Below are 24,060 nucleotides of genomic sequence, written 5' to 3'. Positions count from 1 at the left end.
AGTCGGATCACGAAGTGATGTGAAATTTCGCCTAGACTTGCGGCTCGCCAGAAATAACATGTTATCGTCATTCTCCGGGCTCAGCGTGCCAAGCTAGGGCACATGCAGGGAATCTGTCTTGACTCAAGAGGAAAGTGAAGATTCGGAAGTCATGTTTGGCAAGACGCATAGCCATAAAGTGATTAGTAGAGAAGTTATCGGAAGTTCAAGGATGCCCGACCACAAAGCATGGGATCCTAAGAGGCACCTGACATGTGTCTTCACTGACTCTGTTGGCTCTAGCAGCTCGTATTGGCCTCTCTTGGACAGGCAATACCCATCTTGGAAGCAAATCTCACGTGTAGTGAACGCCGCTTTCAGACATATCATGAGAGGAAATATGTAATGAAGACACGATGGGTCTGTTCGTCTCATCTCTCGCATGTCTTGGGCTCTCATCTAGACTCGTACCAGCTCGTCTATCACCACAGGTTCCTCGTCAACTTCGGCTCCTATTACTGGCTTCAATATCACCATGACATCGACCGGTACGCAGAGGGGACTGACAACAATAATTCTTACCAACCCGGCTGGCACAACTGGCGTGATCACTTTTGTGACACCATCATCCTCTTCCACGTCACTTCAACTTCGTCTTCGTCCTCCACTAGTCCGACCGCAAGCTGTACCCCTGGGCTACTCTGGGCCTACTATGGTCTTGCGCAAGCTCCAACAGAGACTGCTAGTAGCTCTAGAAATATCCCTTTTCACGGTAACGGCGCTGATGGTCAAGCAAACCGGAAAATGACTTATTTCAACATCAACACCGTGCTTTCTGGACAGAATCCCGATAACACGGGTCGGACAACGACCATTGGTCTTGCACAGCAATGCGCCACCATGACTCGGACCGTCTACGGAACCACAACGAGCGGGCAGTCCCAGTTCATGATTGTTCAACACATCGGATACTTCCATCCGGCCACTTCTGGCACGTATACTTTCAGCTTCAGTAATGTCGATGATGGTGTCCATCTTTGCCTAGGCAATAACGCCAAGACTGGTTTCACCAATGCCAATGTCAACAAAAATGTCGACTACTACGTTACCAATAGCGCCGGCACCTACACGTTCACTGCGACTGCCGGCCAATACTATCCAATTCGGCTATTATTTGTCAATGCACAGCAGTGCGGCAGCTTCACTTTCTCACTCACTGACCCGGCCGGAGGTGTGGTTGTCTCGAACTCTCAAGCCGTAGTTGGCGATCAACTCGTAGCTAGTTGCCCCAACGACTCGAACGCAGCGCCTTTTGGTTTCTAGATTGTCTTTGTTATTCTCCATTGTAGTCTTTAAACTTGATTCGATTGAAAGCCGTTGCTGCAAGTAGATTGCTGATTCAACCTCTCAGGGAAACGTGCCTCTTCGGTGTGCAGTTCGTGGATACTACCAAAGCTCCCTGAGTGATACCGAGAATGTAACACCGGGCGGCGAGACCCTAATACAGAATACAACTGCTCATTGACTTCGCTCTTTATGCTAATTTTCCCGTCAAAGTGGAAGTGTAAAGCTGTAGTGTACACGACAAGAACATATTGATCACGGAGTATGATGTGAGGAATCAAAGGCTGAAATTTTTAAACTGTTCGCTAATTTGTTTCGGCATCGGGGAATGAGCCATTCGAATAGAGGTACCGATTTTGTCGAAAATGAGTCTCTGCCAAGGCTTCCTCAGCTTCGTTTGCGAGGCGCACTTCGACCAGGTCTCACGCCCCCGGAAATCCGGGAGAGATCTCGGTGTCGCCCGTGCCGATCATGAAGGATGGCCACGCAACGCAGCGCGCCGCGTCTTATCACCCCGCGTTTGTGGGGTTAAGTATGGATCGGGCGTCAGCCGGGGAAGATTGCGCCGGTGCTGTGTATGCACACTCTTTTGGGGTGGTATTGACGATGTACCATCAGATTCCTAATGTTGCCCAAAGGTTGGGTGGGAGACCTTCATATCATCAGATTGATATCTATAAGACTCTTCGTTATGTTCATATTTCAACTTTTGAGGCAATTCTTGGCATCGCACCTCTATCAAAGTTCTTCGGTCTCAAACAGTCATCATGCATCTTGAGGCCGCTTTCCTCTTGCCTTTATTGTCATGGAGCGTGACAGCTTCACCTTTTGAGAAGCTGCATGGCCTGAATGATACGTCGTTCGCTCATCCAGGCTCTCTTCACTCCGCGAACGATTTCGCAAGAATCAAAAACCATGTTCATGCCCAGGATCAACCCTGGTACCGAGCCTGGCAGCATCTAGAAGCCGGAAAATTGGCTCAGACCTCGTGGAAGCCAACGCCGCAGTCGGTTCTTGTCCGTGGCACAAACGCCACCTTTGCGCCCACCAACAACTACGGCTATGCCTATCGCGATGCTCACTCAGCGTACCAGTTGACCATTCGATGGCTGGTTGGAGGTAACACTTCCTACGCAGACCACGCAGCCAAGATCCTCGACGGCTGGAGCTCTACCCTTGTCGATATCAACGGCACTGAAGACAAATATCTCGCGGCAGGGCTCTACGGATACCAGTTTGCCAACGCCGCCGAGCTCCTTCGTGGATACTCCGGCTGGCCCAAGCAGAACCAGACGGCCTTTGGCAAAATGTTGAACGGCGTCTTTGCGGTGTACAACCACGACTTCCTCGAGCACCACTACAACAAACCGGATTTCTACTACGCCAACTGGGACTTGTGCAACATTGCCTCGTTTATGGCGATTGGTATTTTCAACGACAACAGAACCATGTACAATTACGCGGTCAACTACTTCAAGAACGGGATTCCGGGCCAGCCCGAGGTTGTGGCTAATGGTGCCCTGCCCTATTTCTCAATCGCCAACTTCACGGAGCAGGGTAGCGGAAAGACTCTGATGCAGATCCAGGAGTCTGGCCGTGACCAGGGGCATGCTTTACTCTGCATCGCTCTCGTCGGAGTTTGTTTGTTTGTTTGTTTGTTTGTGCTATTTTACGCCGTGGTGTCCTTAAGTAAGGCGAAAGGTGACTATATCGCATTAAATTATAAAACCGTATACCGTACCCCGTAGAGCCTATATAATACCCTCCTAGAAGATAGTATAATATATAATCTAAGATTAACCCTTTTATTTATATATAGCCCCCCGTAATATTTTATAACCTAGGGTAAATATACTTAGCGAGGTTTGAGCATTACGCTAGTAATATAATAAACTAACTAAGTAGTATTTTATATATTTATAAAAAGATTATTATCGTACTATAATAAGTATTACTACCCGAGGTAAAGAGTCTAGCTCTTTTAATAAGTAGAGGGAGAGTAATATAATATAAAATATAAAATAGTAAAGTAAGGGGGGGGAGGTATATAATATATTATAATATAAGGTAATATATTATATTATATAATAAAATAAAGTATTAATATAGCGTAAATAAAAAGTAATATTACTATTAGCGCTACTATAAGTAAATATAAGCTTCGTAAGGCCGATAAAGTATATAGCCTATTACGTATCCTAATCGAACGAGCTATATTAATATACTCGCCCTATAAGATTAATATTTACTAAGGGAGCTAACGGCCGTATTAATAAACTTATTATAATAGGGGGGTTTAGCTTAAAAAGGTTTATTTTAAATAGTTAGTTAAGATACGAACTATATGGTACGTCCTATTACGTCGGTTTATTAATATAAAAGTTAAGGGGGGCACCCCGATATTTTTATTATAGCCGTACTATTTAATAATAAATATAGGTTTAGTATTATTATAGCTAATTCCGCGCGCACTAACCTAATTTTAATAAATATCGGTTTATTTTAAGTAAATATTAATAAAGAACCGGGAGCTCTATAGTAGTATAATATAAATAGACTAGTTTTTATTAAATTAATACTAAATAAAGTTAGCTTAGGCAAACTATAATATACCCCTATGCGAGACTAAATAGTAATAATAAATATAATTAAGTACTTTTTCCCTTTTATATAAGTAGCGGAGGTTAGTATTATTATAGTTATATAAATAGTAGTATATAATATAGTCCCTATAGCTAGACCTAGCTAAAAAGAGCTAGTAGAGCTAGCGTTACGTAAGTAACTTTAGCTTAGGGCTTGCTATATTATTAATAAGTAAGGCAAGGGCCTTATAAGAGTTTAGTTAATAATCCTCTTACTAGCCCCGGAGTATAGTTAGCTATTTCTCTTAAGTATAATACTTAATATAAGTAGTAATTAAGGGGTATATAAATAAGTTAAGGGGACTTATAATAGTACTTTTTTTAGTTAACTAGTTTACTATTTTATTCCCTATAATACCCTTATAACTAAGCGTTTAACGGGAGGTAACGGGGACCCTAGTATTCTTAATAAGCTCCCTAAACTCGAGAATAGCTTATTAAGAGGATAAGGGGGGGGTATTATTTAGGTATTTAATAATAGCCTAGTTATTTAAATAAACCGTAATAGTTATAATAAACTTATTCTTAAGCCTTAGCGCTATATAAAGACTTATAATAGCCTTTTTTATTTTAGTATTAAAGACTTCGGCCTAGGGGAAGCGGTAATACTTAAAATAAATTAATTACGGTCTTTAGTAAATAGTATATCTAAAGCCCGTAACCTCTAGAGTTATTTATAACCTATTTATATAAGTTATAATATACGTAATAAGGAGAGATTTATATTATTTATAATAGCTTTATATTTTTTTTATCTTAATTACTTTTTAAGTATTATTAAAGTTATTTATAATTAAGAAGTTATAGGGTAGTAAGGCTAGTTACGGGGGACGTTCGATTTAACTAGTTATTTAAATAAGCGTAATTAGGTAAGAGGGGTTCCCGTAGTTACGTAGTAGTTTATAATTATAAATCTTTTAAGCTAGGGGATAAGAGTAGTTTAGTATAAAGAGCCTAATAATATAGTAATTTCTAAAGGAGTTTAGGAAAAGCTTTATTAATAATATACTCGCTTTATATAATAACGCCGTAACTAATATAATTTATTATACTAAAAAGGAGCCCTCTAAAGCGATATTAATAAGGGTCTAGAGGGTTTTAATAACTAACTTTAGCCTATATTAAACTTCTAATTAAGTACATATTTTAAAGTTAACCCTAACTTTAAAAGTAAGTTAAGTTAGGCCGGGGTACTATAGCTTAGCGCCGTATAGGGCCTTAAGAATAATAATAATATAAATCGCTTTATATATAATAACTAGGGGCGTATTATTAAAGACTTTATTAAGGCCTTTAATATAGCTAGCTATAGACCTAGCCTTATTTTAGTAATTAGTAATATAGCTATAAAAAAGTAATTTCTTATTAAAAGTAATACTTAGCTATTTTATAATACCCTTTTTGTAAAGTCTAATCTCCTTATTATTATAATAAATAGGGGGGGGGGGGGTAATATCTCTAGCCCTTAATAAGGTTTACTTTATAAAATAAAAAACTTTAGTCTTCTTAAAATTAAACCAAATAATATTATCCTTACCCTAAGTAATAATATTATTTAGAATTTATTATACCTAGGAAGTAGCTTTAGTAAGGTCCCTCTTAACGCTTAGTATTATATAGTTATTAATATAATTAAATCTAAAGAACTCTGGGCTAATTTAATAGATCTACTTAATATATAATAAAAAGAGAATAAGTAAGATTAGTAACCCCTATAATAAATTATAAAAAAGGGGGGATATAGGAGTTTAGTATTTTTTATAGCGGACTGAGGCTTAATATAATTAGTTAAAGTACTATATTTAAATAATAATATTCTTAGGCTAACCCTATACCTAGAGCCGATTATATAGTTAGTTATATAATACTAAGTTAAAGGCTTTTTTAATATTTATTATAATAATAATAATAACTAGCTTTTTATTAAAAATAGCCTATATATTATAAGCTATTACCCTAGCTATATCCGTAGCCGATTATTTAGGTAGTACCTTAGTTATTTATAAGTTAAGTACGCCTTAAGTAATAGTAATATAAGATATTTTCTTAGTTATAAGGCGCTCTAGCCCCTTCCCTAGGGTTATTAAGAATAAGATTAAGTACTAGCCCTTATAAATACGTATATCCTAGTTAGGCTTTAGTATTATTACTACTTTAGCGTCTTATTAAGCCTTAGGGTAATATCTAAGTACGAGATAGGCTTAGTAAAAGTAACGGATATAGTTATTAATATACGGCTAGTAGGCCCGTAGTATTAAGACTATAATATTATCCGCACTAAGGGTAGTATTTCTTATACTAAGTACTATATTATTTATTTCGTATTAATAAATAATAAAATCTTAAAGTAATAGTTATCGAGGGTATATCGTAAGGTTAAGATATATATTATCCTCTATAATTGCACGCTTTAAGAGCTTTTTCTAAAGGAGCATTGCTTTTTTAATAAGTTTAGTAACTATATTCTTACTATTTTATAAAAAACAAGATTAGACCTAAGGCCTAGGCTAGTTCTAACTTATAATTTAGTATATATTTAAATCCTTTTTAATAAAAAAGACTATTCTAGCCTATATAGCGGCCTTAGCCCTTTATATAGTACTATTACGCTACTAATTAACTATAGTTATAATAAGAGATTAGGGGTTAACTACGTATATTACTTTAAAGCGTCTATTAGCCTTAATATACGATTCGTCCTACTACTTCGTCCCCCTACTCTCTATATAATATAGGGTAGAGGAGGAAGTATAAATATATTAAAATACGTTATTAAAGCTCTCCGTAGCTAGATTAAAGTCTTATATAATATTATATATAGTATATAATACCTAGGTTAACTCCCTAACCCTCTTTACGAACTATAGTATATTCTCTAGTTTAATCCTCTGCTTTTTTTTTCTTAGTTAATACGTATTACTTAAGCTAATAAGAAGGGGGATAGTTATAATAAGAGTATTATAATTTAGTTTAATATATATATAGTTAGTAATCTAAGTCCGGGCTAGGGGGACGTTAAAAATAGTTAGGTTAAGTACGTTATTTGCTTTATAAATAAGGACCCTTACGGGGTTTAATATAATAAAATAATAGCCGTTTATTTAATTAATAAAATAGTTCCTAGGGGTATATAAGGGGGTCCCCGGTTACTAATTAGTATAATAAGAGTTTAGATCCCCTATAATAAATAGCTTTTATAAAGGGGTTTAATAATTAAGTATTATTAATATATATTTCTTATTAAGGGCGTAGTAAATATTAAGGATATAATACCCTAGGATACGTACTCTAAATAAGTTTTAATAAAAAAGCTTTATAATATTAAACGCTACTAGGTACGGGAGGGTCTAGCGGACGTATATAAAGACCTAGGGTTTATTAGTAGTCGTAGCCTAGTTCTAAATTAATAAGTATAAGGCAATGCTAGGGTAAGATTTAGTAATATTCTATAACTTATTTATATTATATTATAGCTCTTATAATAATAAAATATTTACTTATTTAAATTCGGTAGTAATAAGGGCGTAGTTATACTTACGGCCGTTTTTTTATATATTAGCTTATAATACTTTAATTTTAATACGTATTAAATACGTTAATTATAAATAGTTATAGAGCGCTTACGCGAGGCGCTCTTATATTTACTCTTATTCTTCTTTTTTAAAATAGGCTCTTCGTATTTTAAGCTATTTTTAGGGGGGAGTTTAGAGCCCTATTTTTTAAAAAGAGGGTAGTTATTACTTTTTAAAATAGAATTTATAATACTATTTAACTTTATAATAATTAAGTAGGTTTATTCTTATTTATTTAAGTAATTTTTAGTATTATATATAGCTATATTAATAACTATAGACCCCTAAATAACATCCTTAATAAATCTCTTTACTTTAATACTTATAATCTTATCTTAAAGCTAAGTACTTAAAGACTTTATAAAGTTTAACCTAGGGGTAGGGCTTAAGGGGAGGTTAAGCTTCGTAATTTATATATAGAGTTCTTTATTTACTTTATATAAGAGTTTTTTTTATTAAGAAGTTTAGTAAATAATAGTACTATTTTTCTTTTAAAAATATATAGAGTAGCTCGTATAATTACTTATATATAGCCCTTAGTAATTTACGTATTAAAGGATAATCGTAGTATAATTACTATTATATCCTAGCTTTTTATAATAATAATAATATTAAGTTCTAATATAGTCCTTAGAGCTATACTAATCTAAGTAGACCTAGTACTATTTAAGAAGGGGTCGGTAGGTAAGTAGCTAAGCTATTACTAATTTAAAAATATTAAAAAGCCTTTTTATTAGTTTTAAAAAGGATATAATATAAATTATATAAGGGCTGTTTATCGGGCTAGAGGTCCGGTAGTAGAGGGGGGTTATTCTTATTATTATTCTAACCTTATTTTAAATATATATACTAAAATTAAGGGGTTACTTATTAAGGCCGGGGATCTAAGTTTTAATACCTCTAATAATATAAGTAGACTAAATCTTAGATCCCTTGATAATAATTATATTAAAGAGTTTAAGTAGCTAAGTATAGCGACTAAGTATAACTTATTATACTCCTAAGGTCTTTAGAATAAGTACGTAACTAGTTAGAACCTTAGTTACTAAGCTAATATTTTTACTCTTAAGTAAGTAGTTTTTAATAACTTCTTTATAAATAAACCGTGCTTTTACTTAGCGGTAGGGATTTTTAAAATTAAAATAAATAAAAATATAGGTATTAGGGGAAAGAAGTGCGTTTTTAACTCCCTTTAATAAGTCGCTCGTTATATTTAAAGCTCGAGCTATAAGCCCCTAGAGTTAATAATTAGTAAAACGCTAAGTATAATAGCTAGAGCTTTAAGAGAGTATTTTAATAAAAAAGAGGCTTATTATAATTTTATAATTTAGCTTATATTAAGAAGTTTTAATAAGTAATAGCTAAGGTTTTTTAAAAAGAGCCTCGAGCTTAGTAATATAATAACTTATAATAATAATATATTTAGAGTTTTTTAATAACTAAAAGGACTCTTAAATAACTACGAGGGTAATATCCCTTATAAAATAAAAACTAAAGAGATAGGTCTTAATTTTGTTAATAATTATAATCCTATTAAAATACGCTCCGTAGTTAGGGGGGGGTTAGGTTATTATTATTAATCTAAGCTAAGTTATAATAATAAACGTATTTAGCTTAGGTCTCGTAATTAGAACTTTTATAATCTTAAGGGTTATAAATATTACCTTAATAAAGTCTAAAATACGGCGTTTTTTAATTAGGGACCGAAATAGCGTAAACTAAACGATTATAATAAAGCCTAAGAGGGTACTAAAAGTATTTAAAAAGGGCGGTAGTTATAGCGGTATATAGCGGCCGTTACCTAAGCTAGTTATAGTTAGTATAAGAGAAAGGGGGTTAGAATAGGCCTTATTAAGGAGGTTAGTGTAGTAGAGTGGCCCGTACTAATAGTACGTGCTAAGAAAAAGTATGTAGGAAGAAGGTTGCTCTCGTCGGAGTTATCGGGCAACAAGGTTAGAACTAGGGAATTGATCTTTTCGATACCTTTGGCCGCTAGATCCTGAACGCGTGAGTTCTCTTTTTGTCCTACTCCAGATTTTCTCGCAGGTGGCTAATTAAAGCTAGCGCCGAGTATGTTGCTAAGTAAGTCGACCTACCCCCTTTTAGCCACCCCCCCCTTTTAGCTACCCCATTTCTCTATCCCAGCTACCGTATTAAAACCCTACCTACGATTTTCAAACCACTATAATAATTATAAAAATCGTCCAAATATAATTCTTTTTTATATACTTATTTATCGATATATAATAATCTCGTATATTAAAAATAAAGTTATTCGGGCTCTTAAGGCTATTAGAAGAGGTCTCTTAATTAATCGGGCCTTAATTAAGTTTAGAGTTCTAAGGTTAACTCTTTATAACTATAAGAAAGGTTATTAAACGAGGGTAATAGTATTCACAGACCTTTAGAGGCTTTCTCTATAATAAGAAGATTAGTTAGCTTAATAAGTTCGTATTTAATATAATCTAAGCGTTATATTAATTTATAAATAGCTTATAAAATTTGCTAAGCGAGTTCTAAGATCCTAGGGGGATATAAATCCTTTTAAAAAAAGATAGATAGACGCTTTTTGAAAAAGGAACTTATTAATTAAGGTCTAGAGAAGTCGTATTATTAATTCGAGGTATTTAAATAGGGCTATTACTAATATAATTAAGTTATAGTTTAGATTACTTAATATACTAGAGATTAGTAATATTAAATAGGCTAATAAGTATAATATAAATAAGACTAGTATCCTAGAGGGTAAGGGATTTAATAGCCTAGTTTTAAATAAGGTAGAGACTATAGTAATACGAAAAAAAGAGCCTAGTTCGCGTACTTAGGTATCTATAATTAAATATATTTTTATTAATAATCGAGCTATTAAACTACTAATTATATATAAGGGAAAGTTAGTATAGTAGTAATAGTTTTTACTTAAACTTAACCCTTATACTAATTAGGAGTTTATAATAATAAATAATAATTAAACGATTAATAAGACTGCCCTTAAGTAGTTAAAAATAGTGTTCTTATTATAAACTAAGACCCCCCCCCTTAGGGGGCTTAGTATACTTAATAAGCCTCGACTATTAGTTCTAAATAGCTATAGGAGTTATATAATAATAGAATTTATATAAGAATATTATAGAAATAACGTCTACTTATTATTCTTATTACTATATACTTCCTATATCCTCTAGCCGTTAAATATAGCTATTTTTAAACTTATTAAGTCTAAGTATAAAAAGGAGCTTAGTAAAGAGGATATAGTAAATAATTCTACTATCGTTAGAAAGCAGTACTTCTTAAGCTATTATTAAAAAGCTCGTTTAGTTAGTTTAATATTATTAAATATACGAAGTAAGTAAAAAGTAACTGGACTATATCCCCCTAACATAGCTAGATTACTTACTAATTTAATAATCTTACTTAACCTAATTATACTAACTAAAAAGACCGCAGATACTAAGTAAGTAACTAGTAATATTAAAAAAGCTATTAACTAAGTATTAGCGGCGTTTATTATTAACTAGTTAATACTTAAAAAGGCTAGCGAGCTCTGCGATTAGTTAAAGTTATTTATAGAGCTTAGTCTAGACTATAATACTTAATAACTACTATTTAAAAAAGTAAAAAAAGTATTTAGCAAGTAGGCTTATTATTTAGTAATATCTTAGTACTATATTCGAGTTCTAAAAGCTAAAGTTAACTAATTAAGGTCGTAAAAAAAGAAGAGTATACTAATAAACCTAAATACTAAGTTCGTAAATATCTAGGATATATAAAGAGCTTAGGAGGACTCTAGCGACCGTCTAGTTAGTCCTAGTCGACTCGCAGGGGTCGAATTACCTAGGGAGAATCATAACTATATTATTATAGTAATAGAAGATAGTTAATTAATTAAGTATAGTTAGTAGCGATGTTTTGATATTATGTTTTAATGGGGTGGCCAAAAGGGGGGGGTGGCCAAAAGGGGGTGGGTCGACTTACAATACCAACCACACTGTTTCTTACACGCCTTATCGTAGCTGGGAAGGTGTGCTGGAGGTCGTGGCCCCAAAAGCTAGATTTGATGTACGACCTGGTTATGAAGCTCTCTACTCCCACTACGCGGAAGTCAAGGGTCTCAATGCTTCATGGTCAATGGAGTTCCGTGACTATGTCAATGGCAACCTGACCGCCAACATTGAAGGCGGCGGTGGTGACTACAGTCCAAACTCGGGCGGGTATGATTCGTTCGGACATGGAACTTTGCTGTATCGCATCGATAAGGATAGTTAAGCTCCAGCCGAAAAGGGTGTGTTGCTAAGGTATTTGAGTCAACACCAAAATAGAAGTCGGTACAGGGTAAGTCTGAGGCGAAGCAATATGCAGGAAGCATTCCTGTCGTACGTTCGTCTGCTCAGCTGCTGCATTCATGATTTCCCATTGCGTGCACCAAGTTGAGACAACTGGCTCGCGACTTCTCAATCCGAGATTCATACACACTATGTTTTCCCATACGTAACACTCATCCCATATCCATTTTATTTGGCATCAACAATATCCATCGATAAGTCTTGCGTCCGCCTTAATCACGAAGCCTCTTATAGTTCAACCTTAATGCTGTTTCGTTTCGGAGGTCGAGCTTTCATTATACTAGAAGATGCTCTCCAACGACTGCCTGTAAGGGAGTCGCAAAATGGAGTTCTGGCGCATCAAGAGCTCACCCTGCCCCCCACCTCACTAAGGTGATGGCCGAACCAAGTCTCGGGGACTTCAACCCTTTACGAGCTAACAAGTATGGTGCAAAATTTTGTGAATTACTAGTTTCAGTATATTAAATCCAATATGGAAGCGTGCAGCATCTAGTTTACAGTCGTTGCTTCGAAGCTGCTTTAGCCCTTTCCTCTTCGAAACTATGATTGATCAACAACGCCGACATATCCATCCTTTTATTGGAGAATCGTAGCCGTTCCATTTCCCAAACCCTTAATATCAGATTTGACTGGCAAGGACCTAGGGAGTGAAGGCAAACTAGACTGTTCAGCAGAGAGCTGATCCTCAAGGTCCAAAGGGGCACGTCTCGGTATCTCAGTCTCATTGACTGACGATCGAGCGAGGCCATCCGATCCTGTGCTTGTGACATATCCGGAGAGCGGCTGACGAGTTCTCTCATCAAACGTCCGGCTGTTGTTGGTCGCCGATGAGCCGGTGGCGTTGTGCTTGACGTCTCCCAAGGTCGATGTAACAGATCCAGAAGCATTATTGAGTGCATTTGTGCCTGCTTGCGGCAAGTCTCTCGCCTTATCAGCAGTTGTGTTGGTCGCGTTGTAGACCGTCTGTTGCCCGCTCCGAGCAGCGTTGCCGAGGGTCGTGCTCGCATCGGAAGCAGCTTGTTGTGCCTTAGAGGACAGCTCCGCCGTCTTTGCCTGTCCATCACGAGCGAGCTCTGCGCCCTTCTGAGCGGTCACGTTTGCCGCATTTTGAGCCTGCACAGTGGCGTCGTGGGCGATCTGCCGTCCCTGAGGCGAGGCTGCGAGAGGAGCAACGAAGATGGCGGTCACTCCGACTACAGCTAACCAAAACGGAGAAAGGACTTTAATGAGTGCATACAGAGATGCAAGTCCGACGAATGCCTGGAAATAGGTTAGTCACTGAATTCTATATCACATGGCGAATTAAGTTTGTATCTAGTGTTCACTTACGCCAAACGTTCTTCCCAGGTCTTCGCCATATATGATTCGTTGAGCTTCTACGACTGCGTATTGAATAAAGTCGTGAACATCTCTCAGAGTGTTGTTGAGTGTAGAGTCCGGCACTCTCCTATACTGTCTCGGTCGAAGGCGTGTGGATAAGGAGTCGGAACTGAAGGACCGGCTGGCATACTCAGCAGCAGAGACGGCTAGAAAACTTAAGCATTGGCTCACATGAGTAAGTGTGTCCAGTCTTACCTCCAAGAGTAGTGACCGCCGCCTTCAATGCCAATTGAGTGAGGGGTAAGTAGTGTGCCCCAAACAAGATGCTCAAGGTACCGATATATACACCAAGGGTGCGTAGAGGATCTTCCCACTAATGTTACAAGTTAGCAAAGCTGCAGTGCGGGCGCTACATGAGCAAGTACGTACGTTGATATACTTGTAGAAGCTGTCTTTCTGGGCTGGGTGAAGGACTTTATTAGCATCTTGTTTTAGTTGACGAACGAAGTTCACCCAATACCTAAAACCTGTCGCAATGGGCCTTCCTGCGTCGATCTTGGCGATTGTTCTTCGTTCAGGGCATTCTGGATTTTTGATGCAACTAAGGAGTTGAGACAACAATTGTAAGTCTTCTATTTCACGTACATTGCTGCCGTGCCTACAAAACTTACTCTGCGACCTTCCCTGGTCAGTACGATGGAAGCTATCAGCCGTTCCGGGCAAGACAATGACAGTTGGGTCAGCCATGATTATGACGTCGACGCGTGGATGATGAGGAGTTGGTGAGTAAATGTGGATAAGATCACGAACTCCACTGAAGCGGGGTATTTGGAGCCTTCAAACTGATTTGATGAGAGAACAAGAACGACAAATTTTCTATCAGACGGCGGAAGCAGACTTTATGACAAAAGCCAAACATCCAAAATCTCCTAGACCACCCGTGACACGAAGGCGCAATCCTGGTGTATTGCACCACCGGTATGCGGTTACACGATGTGAGGGGAAGGGATTACGAAACCCAACGTTCGTGACGTACATAGCTGGTCATGGCGTATCCGCTAAACTATGGTAGGATTCCTCAATGTCAAGAAACGGCTCGCATATCCGCTGGAATCGAGATGCAGGACGCCGCGCTGTCATTGCCTTGACCGAGGTGAGGGGGAAACCCTTTGATATTCAAAGGCCAATTGACGTCGTTCGACAGTCATTTGGGGTCCGTTCCACTCGCAGCCCTGACGCGCTTTGATGACGAGGAGGCGGGGTGTCTCACCAAGACATCACGGCACTGGCATGCCGCTAGGCTGGCTAGAGCCAAGATGATATTCGAGGGACTACTTGCTTATTTGCTCACATACTTATACCAGACCATGTGCGTCGACTACCTCATGTCATTTCAGTGGCTGAAGCAGGTTTTAGTAGATCTATTCTTCTAGCTAGAATCAATAGAGCCGCAGAGGTACTTTCACCTACACGAAAGGTTTACAGGCGTTCATGCCCAATGCGCCCTGGTTATTTATGAAGGCGTTCGGTCTTACGGTCCGGCCCGCTTCCTAGTGAGTGAGGTTGCGATCTGCACAAGGTAGTTGGATGCAACCCTCCAAGCCCATGCATCAAAGGCATATCCTTTGATTGAGCAGCTGAATTTTTACCTACGATCTGCAGCCTCCCTATTCGCGTCAAAGTGGAAGGGGCGTCGCGCGACTCAGTACGATGCACTATAAATGAACAGTTTGAATAATACATTGGTCTGCGCGTTTCTGACGCTTCCTATGCTAACCGAAGGGTATATGCGCTCTATGAGAACCATATAGTATACAAATAAGACGACAGAAGAAAAGGAAATGTTTTCTCTACATGACACCGCAGATTGCATCGCACATTAGATGACCAAAACAGCCAATGCCGCTACAGCCGCAAGCAAGCCACCAGAGCTGAGCTTACCAGCGCCGGCCTGGACGGGGCCGGTGGTGGTTGCCGGGCAAGCGGCGCCAACACAGGGAGAGGTAGAACCAGTTCCGACAGGAATCACGGCGGTAGTCAGAGTGCCGTTATATCCATCCGACGGTGCAACGACCAAGGTCGTAGGAATGGGGGGAGGGCCGCCGTGGGTGCCTGACGCGCCGGGGGTCTCGAGGACGGGCTTCTCGGTAGAGACGGTGCTGCTGGAGGCGGGAACACCGACGGTAGGAACACCGGCGCCAGGGGCGGTGGAGGCACCGGAAGTGGCAGGAACAGGCTTCTCAGAGACGGCAGTGCCACCAACGACGGGGGTAGTGACGGGCTTGGGGACCGTGGTGGAGATGAGCTCGCTGGTGACGATGGTGGAAGTCCTGGCCGGGCAGTTCGTAACCTCTGCGGCGCAGGAAGTGATCGTGACGAGGTTGGTCTTGTATGTGGTCAAGACGGTGGGGACGTCGGTGGTGAGGACAGGCTTCTGGCTTGCCTCAGTGGTAGGCTTGGGGACAACGGCACTGGTAATGATGGTAGAGGTTCTCGCGGGGCAGTTGGTTACTTCGGCAGCGCAGGAGGTGATGGTGACAACGTTAGTGAGGTAGGTGGTGATTTGCTCGGCGGGAGGCTGGCCGGTGACGACAGGCTTCGCGGAGCCGGCGGTGGTGGGAACGGCAGGGACACCGGGTATAGTAGTAGGAATGACCTTGCTTGTGACGACAGTGGAAGTCCTGGCCGGGCAGTTTGTGACTTCTGCGGCGCAAGAGGTGATTGTGATGATGTTGGTCTCGTAGGTTGTGATAGCCGTGGTGATATCGGCGACAGGCTCCTGGGAGCTGACGGTGATGGGGGCATCGCCGCCGGCGGGCTTTGAGGGGATGTAGCTCTCGACGGGGATGGCTACGGTCGTCGGGATGACTGCCTGGCTGGTGACGGTGGTCTGTCGGGCGGGGCAGTTGGTGACCTCAGGGGCGCAGGAGGTGATGGTGTGGACCTCGGTCTTGATGACGGTCAACTGCGTAGGGACGTCGACGACGGGGCAGACGGTGGTAGTGACAGCAACGACCTCGGTGACGACCTGAGGGGTCTCGCGGGCCGGGCAGTTGGTAACTTCGGCGGCACAAGAGGTGATGGTCTTGATGTTGGTAGCATAAACGGTGGAGGTCGCCAGACGGGTGGTCAAGCTCTCAATGGCGGCGGCAGAAGTCGCAACAGGCTTTTCGGAGGCCACAGCGGTGGACAGGGCGGAGCTGACGACAGCGGTCTGCGCGACAGAGGTAGAGGCAGCGACAGTCGAAGCGGCAACTGAGCTGGAGATGACTGAGGCAGTGGCGTTGCCGTCCTTGAGGTTGTAGTACTTGATGGAGCTGATCTTGAAGAAAACATCGGCAAAGGCAGTCGGGTTGGCGGCAACGTACTCCTTGCAAGTCATACCAGTCTTCGCCTCACAAGTCTGGGTCCAGATACCATCGTTTCCGGCCACACCGCAGAAGTCAATGTTGGCCACGAGCTTCTGCTCCTCGAACAGCTTGTCAGCGGCGCAGGTGCTGGTGGTGAAGCTGGGCGTGCCCCAGGCATCGGGGTTCGGGTTGGCGCTCGCGATGTCGGCGGGAACGTTGGCGTGAGTAAAGCCCCAGACGCGGATGGCGGTGTCAGTCCATTGCATGGCGTAAACTCCTCCCTCGGCGGATCCAAAGGGGGCAGCGCCATCAAGACCGGCGCAGCCTTCGTTGTCTGACTGGCCTGCGGCATAGTTTGCGCAGTTGGGCTTGCTGATGGTGCCGGTCATGTTCGTTCCGTCGATGCGGCACTCGCCGAGCGTGCCGTCGGTGTGAAGGACGACCTTGTTCACATTGTCCTCGTTCCAGGTCTCAACGATGTCGATTTCGCCGGCAGCGGGCCAGGGGTTGCCAACGGTCCAGCTGGTGGTATCTGATCAGCATTATGGATGGGCTGAAGAATGTGAAAGAGACTTACACCGCAGGCCACGCACCGCAGACAGGCTTAGGAAGATGGGAAAAGTTGATGACAAAAAGTCCCTGACCGTACTTGGCCGTACTCTCGATTCTTACACTGCTTCTGCCGATACCAGCGGCATCGAGGGTAGATGTAGAGTCGACACCGAGGTACAGGTCACCGCCCTCAGTCTTTACGAGACCCATGCTCTGAGCATCTGCTGCCGACTTGTAGCTGACATATCCACCGGTGGGGTCGACATCGTTGTAGTTCCCGGTGGAGTGGTCGCTCTAGATAGATGATCAGCCAAAGTTCTAATGCATCACTTATCGACTTGGAACATACCGTGAAGAAACCAAACTTCTCAAGAAAGTTGGTCGAGTCGTAGCTGTCGGCGAGTTGATAGGTCTGGACAGCGGTCGCGGATGACGTGAGGAGGAGGGCGGAAGAGAGCGTGGAGAGAAGCGAAGGCGCCATTGTGGGCTAAGGATGGATATGAGGAATATAAAACTAGGTGGAATAACTATGCAGAAAGACAGAAACGGGAGATATCAAACACAATTAAGAAACGACAGAAATGGGTCTTCGAACTGTAAAGTGAGTGAACAGAATGAAGAAATTCGAAAGCTTGTTCTTGAACAAAAGAATGACTTAAGAAACCAGAACAGGAATCTTGAAAGAAGGTGAGAGGGAGGGCCTAGATGCGCAAGGCGCTTGCTCCCATGGGGTTACCATGAGTCTTATACCGACCCGAAAAAGACGGTCGACCCAGATTCGCTCCTGGCCATTCGATTCACCCGCGGAGAGACGGGCTGAGATGCTCAGGGGGGTCTACGACCTACCTGTTTCTCCAACAATTTCATTCTCATTGGATCCCCTCGTACCGACAGAGCCTTGGTGAGCAGTACCGGGAGCACTGGTTCGTTCAGGGGCTCTGGATGGAGAACGAACTAGAACATACATAGCCCGCTCATCCCCTCGGCCCCTTGACAGACTCTGCCGGTTCTGGAGATATATCAAGGGTCTTGTGCATCGTCTGCCAACATACGTAAGTAATCGTGGTTCCACTCCTCGCATCTCCATGCCTCTATGCCACTTGTGCATTGACATATGCGCTTGTGAGTGGGCACAAGAACATGTTTCCTGCAGGCCCAGAGAACCTCAAACACACCAACACATAAACACATGCGCACTAAGTCCGCATTCGTTCATGGAATGCCAGGAACGGCACGGCGGTTGGCTGGCGGCTCAGGTACACTCCGCGCAAAGGTGTCGTCGTCCCGAGGCCAATGAAGCGGAGGTCGCATGTGTGTAAGCCCACCCCCTGCTTGACATCCAGGAACAGGCCCTTGATCGGGACAAGGTGGGCTCGAAGTGGACTGCAACGGGGGCCTGATGGTGGTCTGAGTGGATGTCGTGAACATGGTGGGTTGTTTTTCCTTGAAGTGACGGGCAGGATTCCGCCGTTCCCCTATTCTTTTTCTCCATTGACCATTCGAGCCATTGTCCCGCGCTAGACAGGGGTTGTCTCACTCAAGCCGCCGAGATCTTGATGGCGCTGGTCGCTCTTGGGGGCGTGATTGGCAAAGATCTCCTGCACCGTTGCATCGAATTCTTTAGACCAGCGGCTTTTCTCCAAGTCAATATTTTTTTCCTTCCTCTAGTTCACTTTCAGTGTCTTGCTATTTGTTTCAAGTGATGACAGCTCACGAATATTCCTAAGTGCCGCCGGTCTTCTTCTAGTTTCGTTACATCAGAGCGACGGACTGTCTTTGTTCATCTGGCCACGCGGCGCGTTAAACCCGTCAAGTTGCCGAGCACTTCCAAGTTTTCCACACCCGTTTACGCAGACCTTTCGGGATTGGAGGGCTCCAACTCCCAGCTTCAAAGGGCAGAAAAAACGTGTCGCTTTGATTGCTCCCGCTCAGGGGCTGAGCCTCCCGCTCCGGAAGTCAACGACCAATCCAGACGTTCACAGGGCTGGTTTCCACGGCGTAGTGGTCGGGCGTCGTATTCGAATCTGTACTCCGTATTAGTGAAGGGGTTCGCCCCGGTGGAGTTACCAAGAAAAAGCGGCACGGTTTTTGGATGTGGATGCCCTGTCTTGTCAACTTGTGTTTCCCAGGTCATGGTTTGAGGACCATTCCATAAGGCGAAGTTGCACAAACATAACAGGTCGTAGCCCAAAATATTTTCAAAGCTGGCTTCCCCAGCCAGCTTTGAAAACGGGTTTATTTTGCTAATGCTCGACTTTTGTGGGTTTTCACTCTCTTGAATATCGGATGGCAGCCCTCGTTTGATGGTTGCTTTGCTCCGCTTTTGCCTCGGCTACGAGCCCCTTGCAGTCTGGTCTCCTCTTTCAGCTTTGGCTAACAACATGAAGGCGAGACCCAGTCGGTGGGCCGTGGGATGATATCAAGGAAGATTCCCCGATCCTTGGGTCCGCGTACTAAATATGGCGTCCCTTCATCTCCTTCACCTTGCTTGACCGACTTTCTTCTCGAACTGGCACGGCTAGGTAGAACGCTGTATCTCGAATTTCGATATTGGGCCTTCGCCTCATTATCATTGAGCCACGAATTCGACTGTCAAGATAGAAATATTGTCTCATTGAGCAGAGTCAGCATTCGTTCGACAATCTGGTTTTTGCACGCTGTTCATCGCTCACAGATGTAATGAGTCATCTGGCGCCATTGATCTGTTCAATTTCCAATGAAACTCGAATAGCGTTGTACACGATTATGATGGTTAAATAATAGCCCTACTTCATGTCACGCACCCGCCATTTTTGCAATGATGCTTTCAGCTGCCTGTAATGGACAACACTTATCCAAATCAGTTGGTCCAATCCGCAGAAGAACACTCGCCAACGATCTCACGATCACGCTAAACTCCCACATGCCCGGATGAAGTCTGTTGATCAACCAACACAAATCTTCAGTTCAAAGTTATGACTCCAGTTCCGCCTGATCAAGTGCCGTGAAACTCACTGGCTGCATTACGGCATCTAGTGGACGGCACATCTGGACCGCACGGCCCAGTGGAGTACGCCTTCTCGCCTGCGGATACATCCCCTAGTGCTGCAACAGCAATGCTTCGGAAGTGCCACTCTTCGGGCTATGATCGGCCCTTGCCTTGAATCCAGCTTGGCTGACGTTGCATTCCAATGGCATGAAAAATATCGCGGTGTGGCTTTGACCATTAATAGGATTCCATACATTTTGCAGAACCCGTGATTTATTATGAAAAACCAGGGAGCAAGAGCTGTCGCACAAAAGTGCTCTTTGAAATCTTTCCTGTGGAGAGGATAAGCGATACAAGTTTCTCATTCGCAGTAGTGGCGGTTAAGGTCTTTAATTCACATGCAGGAGGATTGGTCAAGTATATGTTATCCAAAATAGCATTCCCTGAATGCTCTCATGCTGCGACATGTTGAGGTGCCCCAATTTCTTATCGTGTATCGTCAAAAACTGCTCATATGGTTTTAAAGGAAAGCAATGAGTCTCCCCTGAGAACTCGGTTGCTCTTCCGTGTCGAAAGTTTATACTTGAGAGCATATGTTTGGTTTGGTAAACAGTTACCGCTCTAGAAGATAGAAATGTATCCATGTTGAAAGGCTCCTTTCTGAAGACTATGAGACCTAATTTCGTTTCTGTTCTTATTTTTAGACCACATCAAAGTCAGGTAGCCAATTGGGTCGGTAGAGCTCTTCTCCAATACTGCAGGACGAAGATCGAATAGGAGGAGTCAGATGCAAGTATCAAGATACATAGTGTCAGCTCACTCGAGTCGAATTTTCCACAAACGAAGCCTCCAAGGAATGTCAAACTAGAATCCGACAAGTCGTTAGTATGTATAGACTATGTAATCACATCAGATTGACTGCAACTCTCACTCGATAACATAGAACTTTTCTTGAGAAACAAGTCGAGGCCATCGCTTTCACTCAATGCGGTATTTTCAACCACTGAAACTTTAAGCGAAGGAGGACAGATTATTTAATCACTCCATTGTCTTTGACCGCTTTGCTCTTAGACACGAGTTTGGCCAATAACATCATCCCCGTCTTCAACCTAGCATGAACAAAGCCAGAATAACCACCCACGCACCGCCCGCCCCCCACAACCGGAGTACCCTAGATCGCCCCTCCGCACTACTCATCTGGTTTCCATTCGCATCAGGCAGAGACGGTGCGTTACGAAAATCATTCGGAGGCACGATGGACGGCAGCGTTTGAAAATTCGGTGGAACAAAGACCGTCACCGGCGTGATGGACTCCGAAGACGGGGCCGAAGAAACCCCGTTAACGGGGGGTACGGATGGCGGCGGCGGAGCAGGTGAGGCTGATGGAGTCTGAACTGCCGGCGGAATGGTCGGCGGGGGTGCAGTTGTTGAGGTAGATGTCTGGATGGCGGGTGGTATAGCGGGCGCTGGGGGAAGGGGTACCGATGACGAGGACGAAGAGGTAGACGACGATGGGAAGGGTTGCGCGGGGGCCAAGTTTGCCGGCAACGTTGTTGTCACGGCCGGGTTCAACACTGGCGGTGGGACTATCGGCGGAGATGAAGTTGTAGTCGTCGAAATCGTCACCGGCGGCGCCGGGACCGGAGCGGCCGGCGCGGCAACGAAGCCGCATTCTCCAATGATTTCTCTGATATCTGCACTCCATCGTTAGTATGATCGCCTTCCTTTCAGAAGACTGAGCCAAGTGAACAGTCTCGACTCTTGCAAGAGGTGAACTCACCCTCATTGGCTTCCACGGCCGTAACGTTCCGCGAAATGCACGACAAACACCCAAACGCAGCCCCGGCAACGTCAAACCCCCTCTCCCCACAAACACACGCCCTCGAAGCATTCTTCGCCGCCGCCTCAGCAGCCTTCTCGGAAGCCTCCTTCGCAGCATCCTCCGCACTCGCTGAGCGCCCGACGCCCAACGTAGGCACCGCAGCGAAGCCCGACCCCAGAGCCAGACTCGCCGTGGGCTCCTCTTCGTCGTCGCTGCTATCTTCTGACTCCGGCTCCTGTCTCCCGCTGAGTCTCCGACCCAGCATCCTCTGTAGATTCCTCCTCCTTCTCTTCTTACCATCCCCTCTCCATTCTACCCTTCCCTTGACATCCCTGTCCTTTACCGATCCATCATGGTATTGTCTAACCGGTAAATCCCGCTTGTCCTTGCCGAACTGGGCCTCCACCTGTACCTCGCACCGCGCCGTGAGCTGTACTATAGGCGCGCAAACCTGAGCGCACTCGGGGGGGACGTCCTCAGCCTCTAATCCTCCACTGCCGCAACGCCGGGGACCAACATTAGGCCGGGCAGGTTCGTTGTGACAGACAGCAGCGCGAGGACAGTGGCGAGGTGAAGCGCCGTGGGCCGGTGGTGGCGTGTCATCTCGGCTTCGGCTTCGTCGAATGCATGCAAGGCGTGTAAGCAAATGACTCGGTGGTTGCTGCTAGTGCTTCCGCGTCTTAGTTAAATAGTTATCCAACTCCTTGGTGTCGTCGTCGGAGTTATCGTTGTTCGTCTCGTCTCATGACACCGGGAAATAGCACTGTAAATCTGACAGATGCCATCCAAACTTTTTCGTCAAGTGCCTGCAACTTTGTCCCAACTCTAAATTCGAACAGACCCGCCCTCCATCCATCAAAGAGAGAAACTCCAGAACGGTCTTTTCCAGATGTAGGTAGGATGGTGAGAGGGGGGGTATTCAAGCTTATTGTAAAAAGAGCCACCCTCCGTCTACCATCCCCCCCACTATCCGACCAACTCCATACTGAAATTCGTAAGGTCTCAGTGTAACTGTAATACCTTCTACATGATCTACCCCTCGGAAACATCAGGCCAAACGCCGAAACCCAAGTTGCCCCAACCCCTTAGACCACTGCCGGATAAAGCATTCGCAGAGGGCTGTTGAACGCGTCCCCATCCCGAAACGTCTTGGCGGTATCACTAGAACCACGAGGAAAAAGGAAACCCACATTTTCCCGATAGACGTTGCCGTAAGCCTGGAAGGCGATTTTAGAGTTCAACCTCGCAGCGGGAAGCATCTGGTAGTTAATATACAGAATTAACCCCTAAATTTGGCAAAAGAGGGTTCGTTGATTGATCCCCTGCTGGGATTCTTTCCTTACCTAACGCAGGTAAAGAAGCCACGGAAGGACAGAAAAGAACATTGAGAACCCCGCTGCGAGTCATTCCCAGTGCATCGTATCATTTCCCATCTCTTACCGACAAAGTCTAAATAAGCGGCCTCCATCATCGCCAGATCGATAAGGAACTGAAGTTAAGTATCCGTACGGCTGACTTCTCAAGCTATTGAGATCTCCCCGTCCACGGATTATGCATATCCGACACCCTGCCGAGTTTCCGTTCTAGAACCCTTACAAACCACTTACATCGCCGAGCCGGGTGCAAAAAACGGCTCCGACCTGCCATTCCCATCGCCCTTGTCCAGGCTATCGGCCGAGTCATTGTACTCCGTCGGCATGAGACCTTCAAGTCTTGGACTTAGGCAACACGGTATCAATCTGCCCCCGGAAGCCACTCTCAGACCTCAGGTTCAACACAGCGCCAAGGTCTACTCATCATGGAAAGCCAAGTCCTCCTCAGTTCGGCGAATGCTTATCGATGCGTAGTCCATCCCGATCCATCTCCTACGCTCCCGACGTCTTGGCTATGAATCCGTCTTGACCAGCTTCGCATGGGCTCAGTCCGCGGCGGACTGTGTTCCCCCCGGCGTTCCCGAACCAGTCCCGATGAGGCTCTCGTTGAAGCTGCGACTCTACGAACCAGTCTTGGCTGCTACTCTATACAGCAACGCAATGCCAACAAGAAAACAAACACAAAGCTGACAAATTCCAAACCACCCCTAGAGGATCGTCTACGGTCGTCAGTCTCGCGCATCACAGGTGACGCGTTCGCCATCCCAGGAGGCGTACGAATACGTAGTTGTGTGC

The 24,060-nt window shown here is 43.5% G+C and overlaps 5 protein-coding genes across 5 annotated transcripts; 1 reads left to right on the top strand and 4 right to left on the bottom strand.

Annotated features, from left to right (window-relative positions):
* Nucleotides 1-783: 783 nt before the first annotated feature.
* Nucleotides 784-3,152, top strand: CLUP02_17906 (uncharacterized protein; the record flags this gene model as incomplete). Its single annotated transcript, XM_049296810.1, has 4 exons — nucleotides 784-1,210; nucleotides 1,715-1,855; nucleotides 2,197-2,968; nucleotides 3,143-3,152. The coding sequence occupies 4 exons, from the start codon at nucleotides 784-786 to the stop codon at nucleotides 3,150-3,152; spliced, it is 1,350 nt and encodes a 449-aa protein (XP_049138034.1).
* Nucleotides 3,153-12,374: 9,222 nt separating this feature from the next.
* CLUP02_17905 (uncharacterized protein) lies at nucleotides 12,375-14,238 on the bottom strand (the record flags this gene model as incomplete). Its single annotated transcript, XM_049296809.1, has 8 exons — nucleotides 12,375-12,420; nucleotides 12,521-13,140; nucleotides 13,210-13,406; nucleotides 13,456-13,573; nucleotides 13,630-13,648; nucleotides 13,714-13,801; nucleotides 13,872-14,035; nucleotides 14,099-14,238. The coding sequence occupies 8 exons, from the start codon at nucleotides 14,236-14,238 to the stop codon at nucleotides 12,375-12,377; spliced, it is 1,392 nt and encodes a 463-aa protein (XP_049138033.1).
* An 841-nt stretch (nucleotides 14,239-15,079) lies between these two features.
* On the bottom strand, nucleotides 15,080-17,583 carry CLUP02_17904 (mixed-linked glucanase; the record flags this gene model as incomplete). Its single annotated transcript, XM_049296808.1, has 3 exons — nucleotides 15,080-17,072; nucleotides 17,128-17,396; nucleotides 17,452-17,583. The coding sequence occupies 3 exons, from the start codon at nucleotides 17,581-17,583 to the stop codon at nucleotides 15,080-15,082; spliced, it is 2,394 nt and encodes a 797-aa protein (XP_049138032.1).
* Nucleotides 17,584-17,757: 174 nt separating this feature from the next.
* Nucleotides 17,758-20,279, bottom strand: CLUP02_17903 (uncharacterized protein; the record flags this gene model as incomplete). The annotated part of the gene is made up of 15 exons (XM_049296807.1): nucleotides 17,758-17,918; nucleotides 17,991-18,040; nucleotides 18,102-18,130; nucleotides 18,203-18,221; nucleotides 18,300-18,498; nucleotides 18,640-18,766; nucleotides 18,817-18,845; nucleotides 18,874-19,014; nucleotides 19,083-19,434; nucleotides 19,497-19,691; nucleotides 19,759-19,769; nucleotides 19,886-19,916; nucleotides 19,986-20,041; nucleotides 20,097-20,180; nucleotides 20,216-20,279. 15 exons carry the CDS (start codon nucleotides 20,277-20,279, stop codon nucleotides 17,758-17,760), a joined length of 1,548 nt encoding a protein of 515 aa, XP_049138031.1.
* An 895-nt stretch (nucleotides 20,280-21,174) lies between these two features.
* Nucleotides 21,175-23,591, bottom strand: CLUP02_17902 (uncharacterized protein; the record flags this gene model as incomplete). The annotated part of the gene is made up of 3 exons (XM_049296806.1): nucleotides 21,175-21,764; nucleotides 21,851-22,506; nucleotides 23,500-23,591. The coding sequence occupies 3 exons, from the start codon at nucleotides 23,589-23,591 to the stop codon at nucleotides 21,175-21,177; spliced, it is 1,338 nt and encodes a 445-aa protein (XP_049138030.1).
* Nucleotides 23,592-24,060: the final 469 nt, after the last annotated feature.

This window comes from Colletotrichum lupini, chromosome 10, assembly GCF_023278565.1.
Source record: "Colletotrichum lupini chromosome 10, complete sequence".
NCBI classification, from domain to species: Eukaryota; Fungi; Ascomycota; class Sordariomycetes; order Glomerellales; family Glomerellaceae; genus Colletotrichum; species Colletotrichum lupini.
Note: the sequence above shows the minus strand (reverse complement) of the source record. Positions and strands in the feature narration are given on the sequence as shown.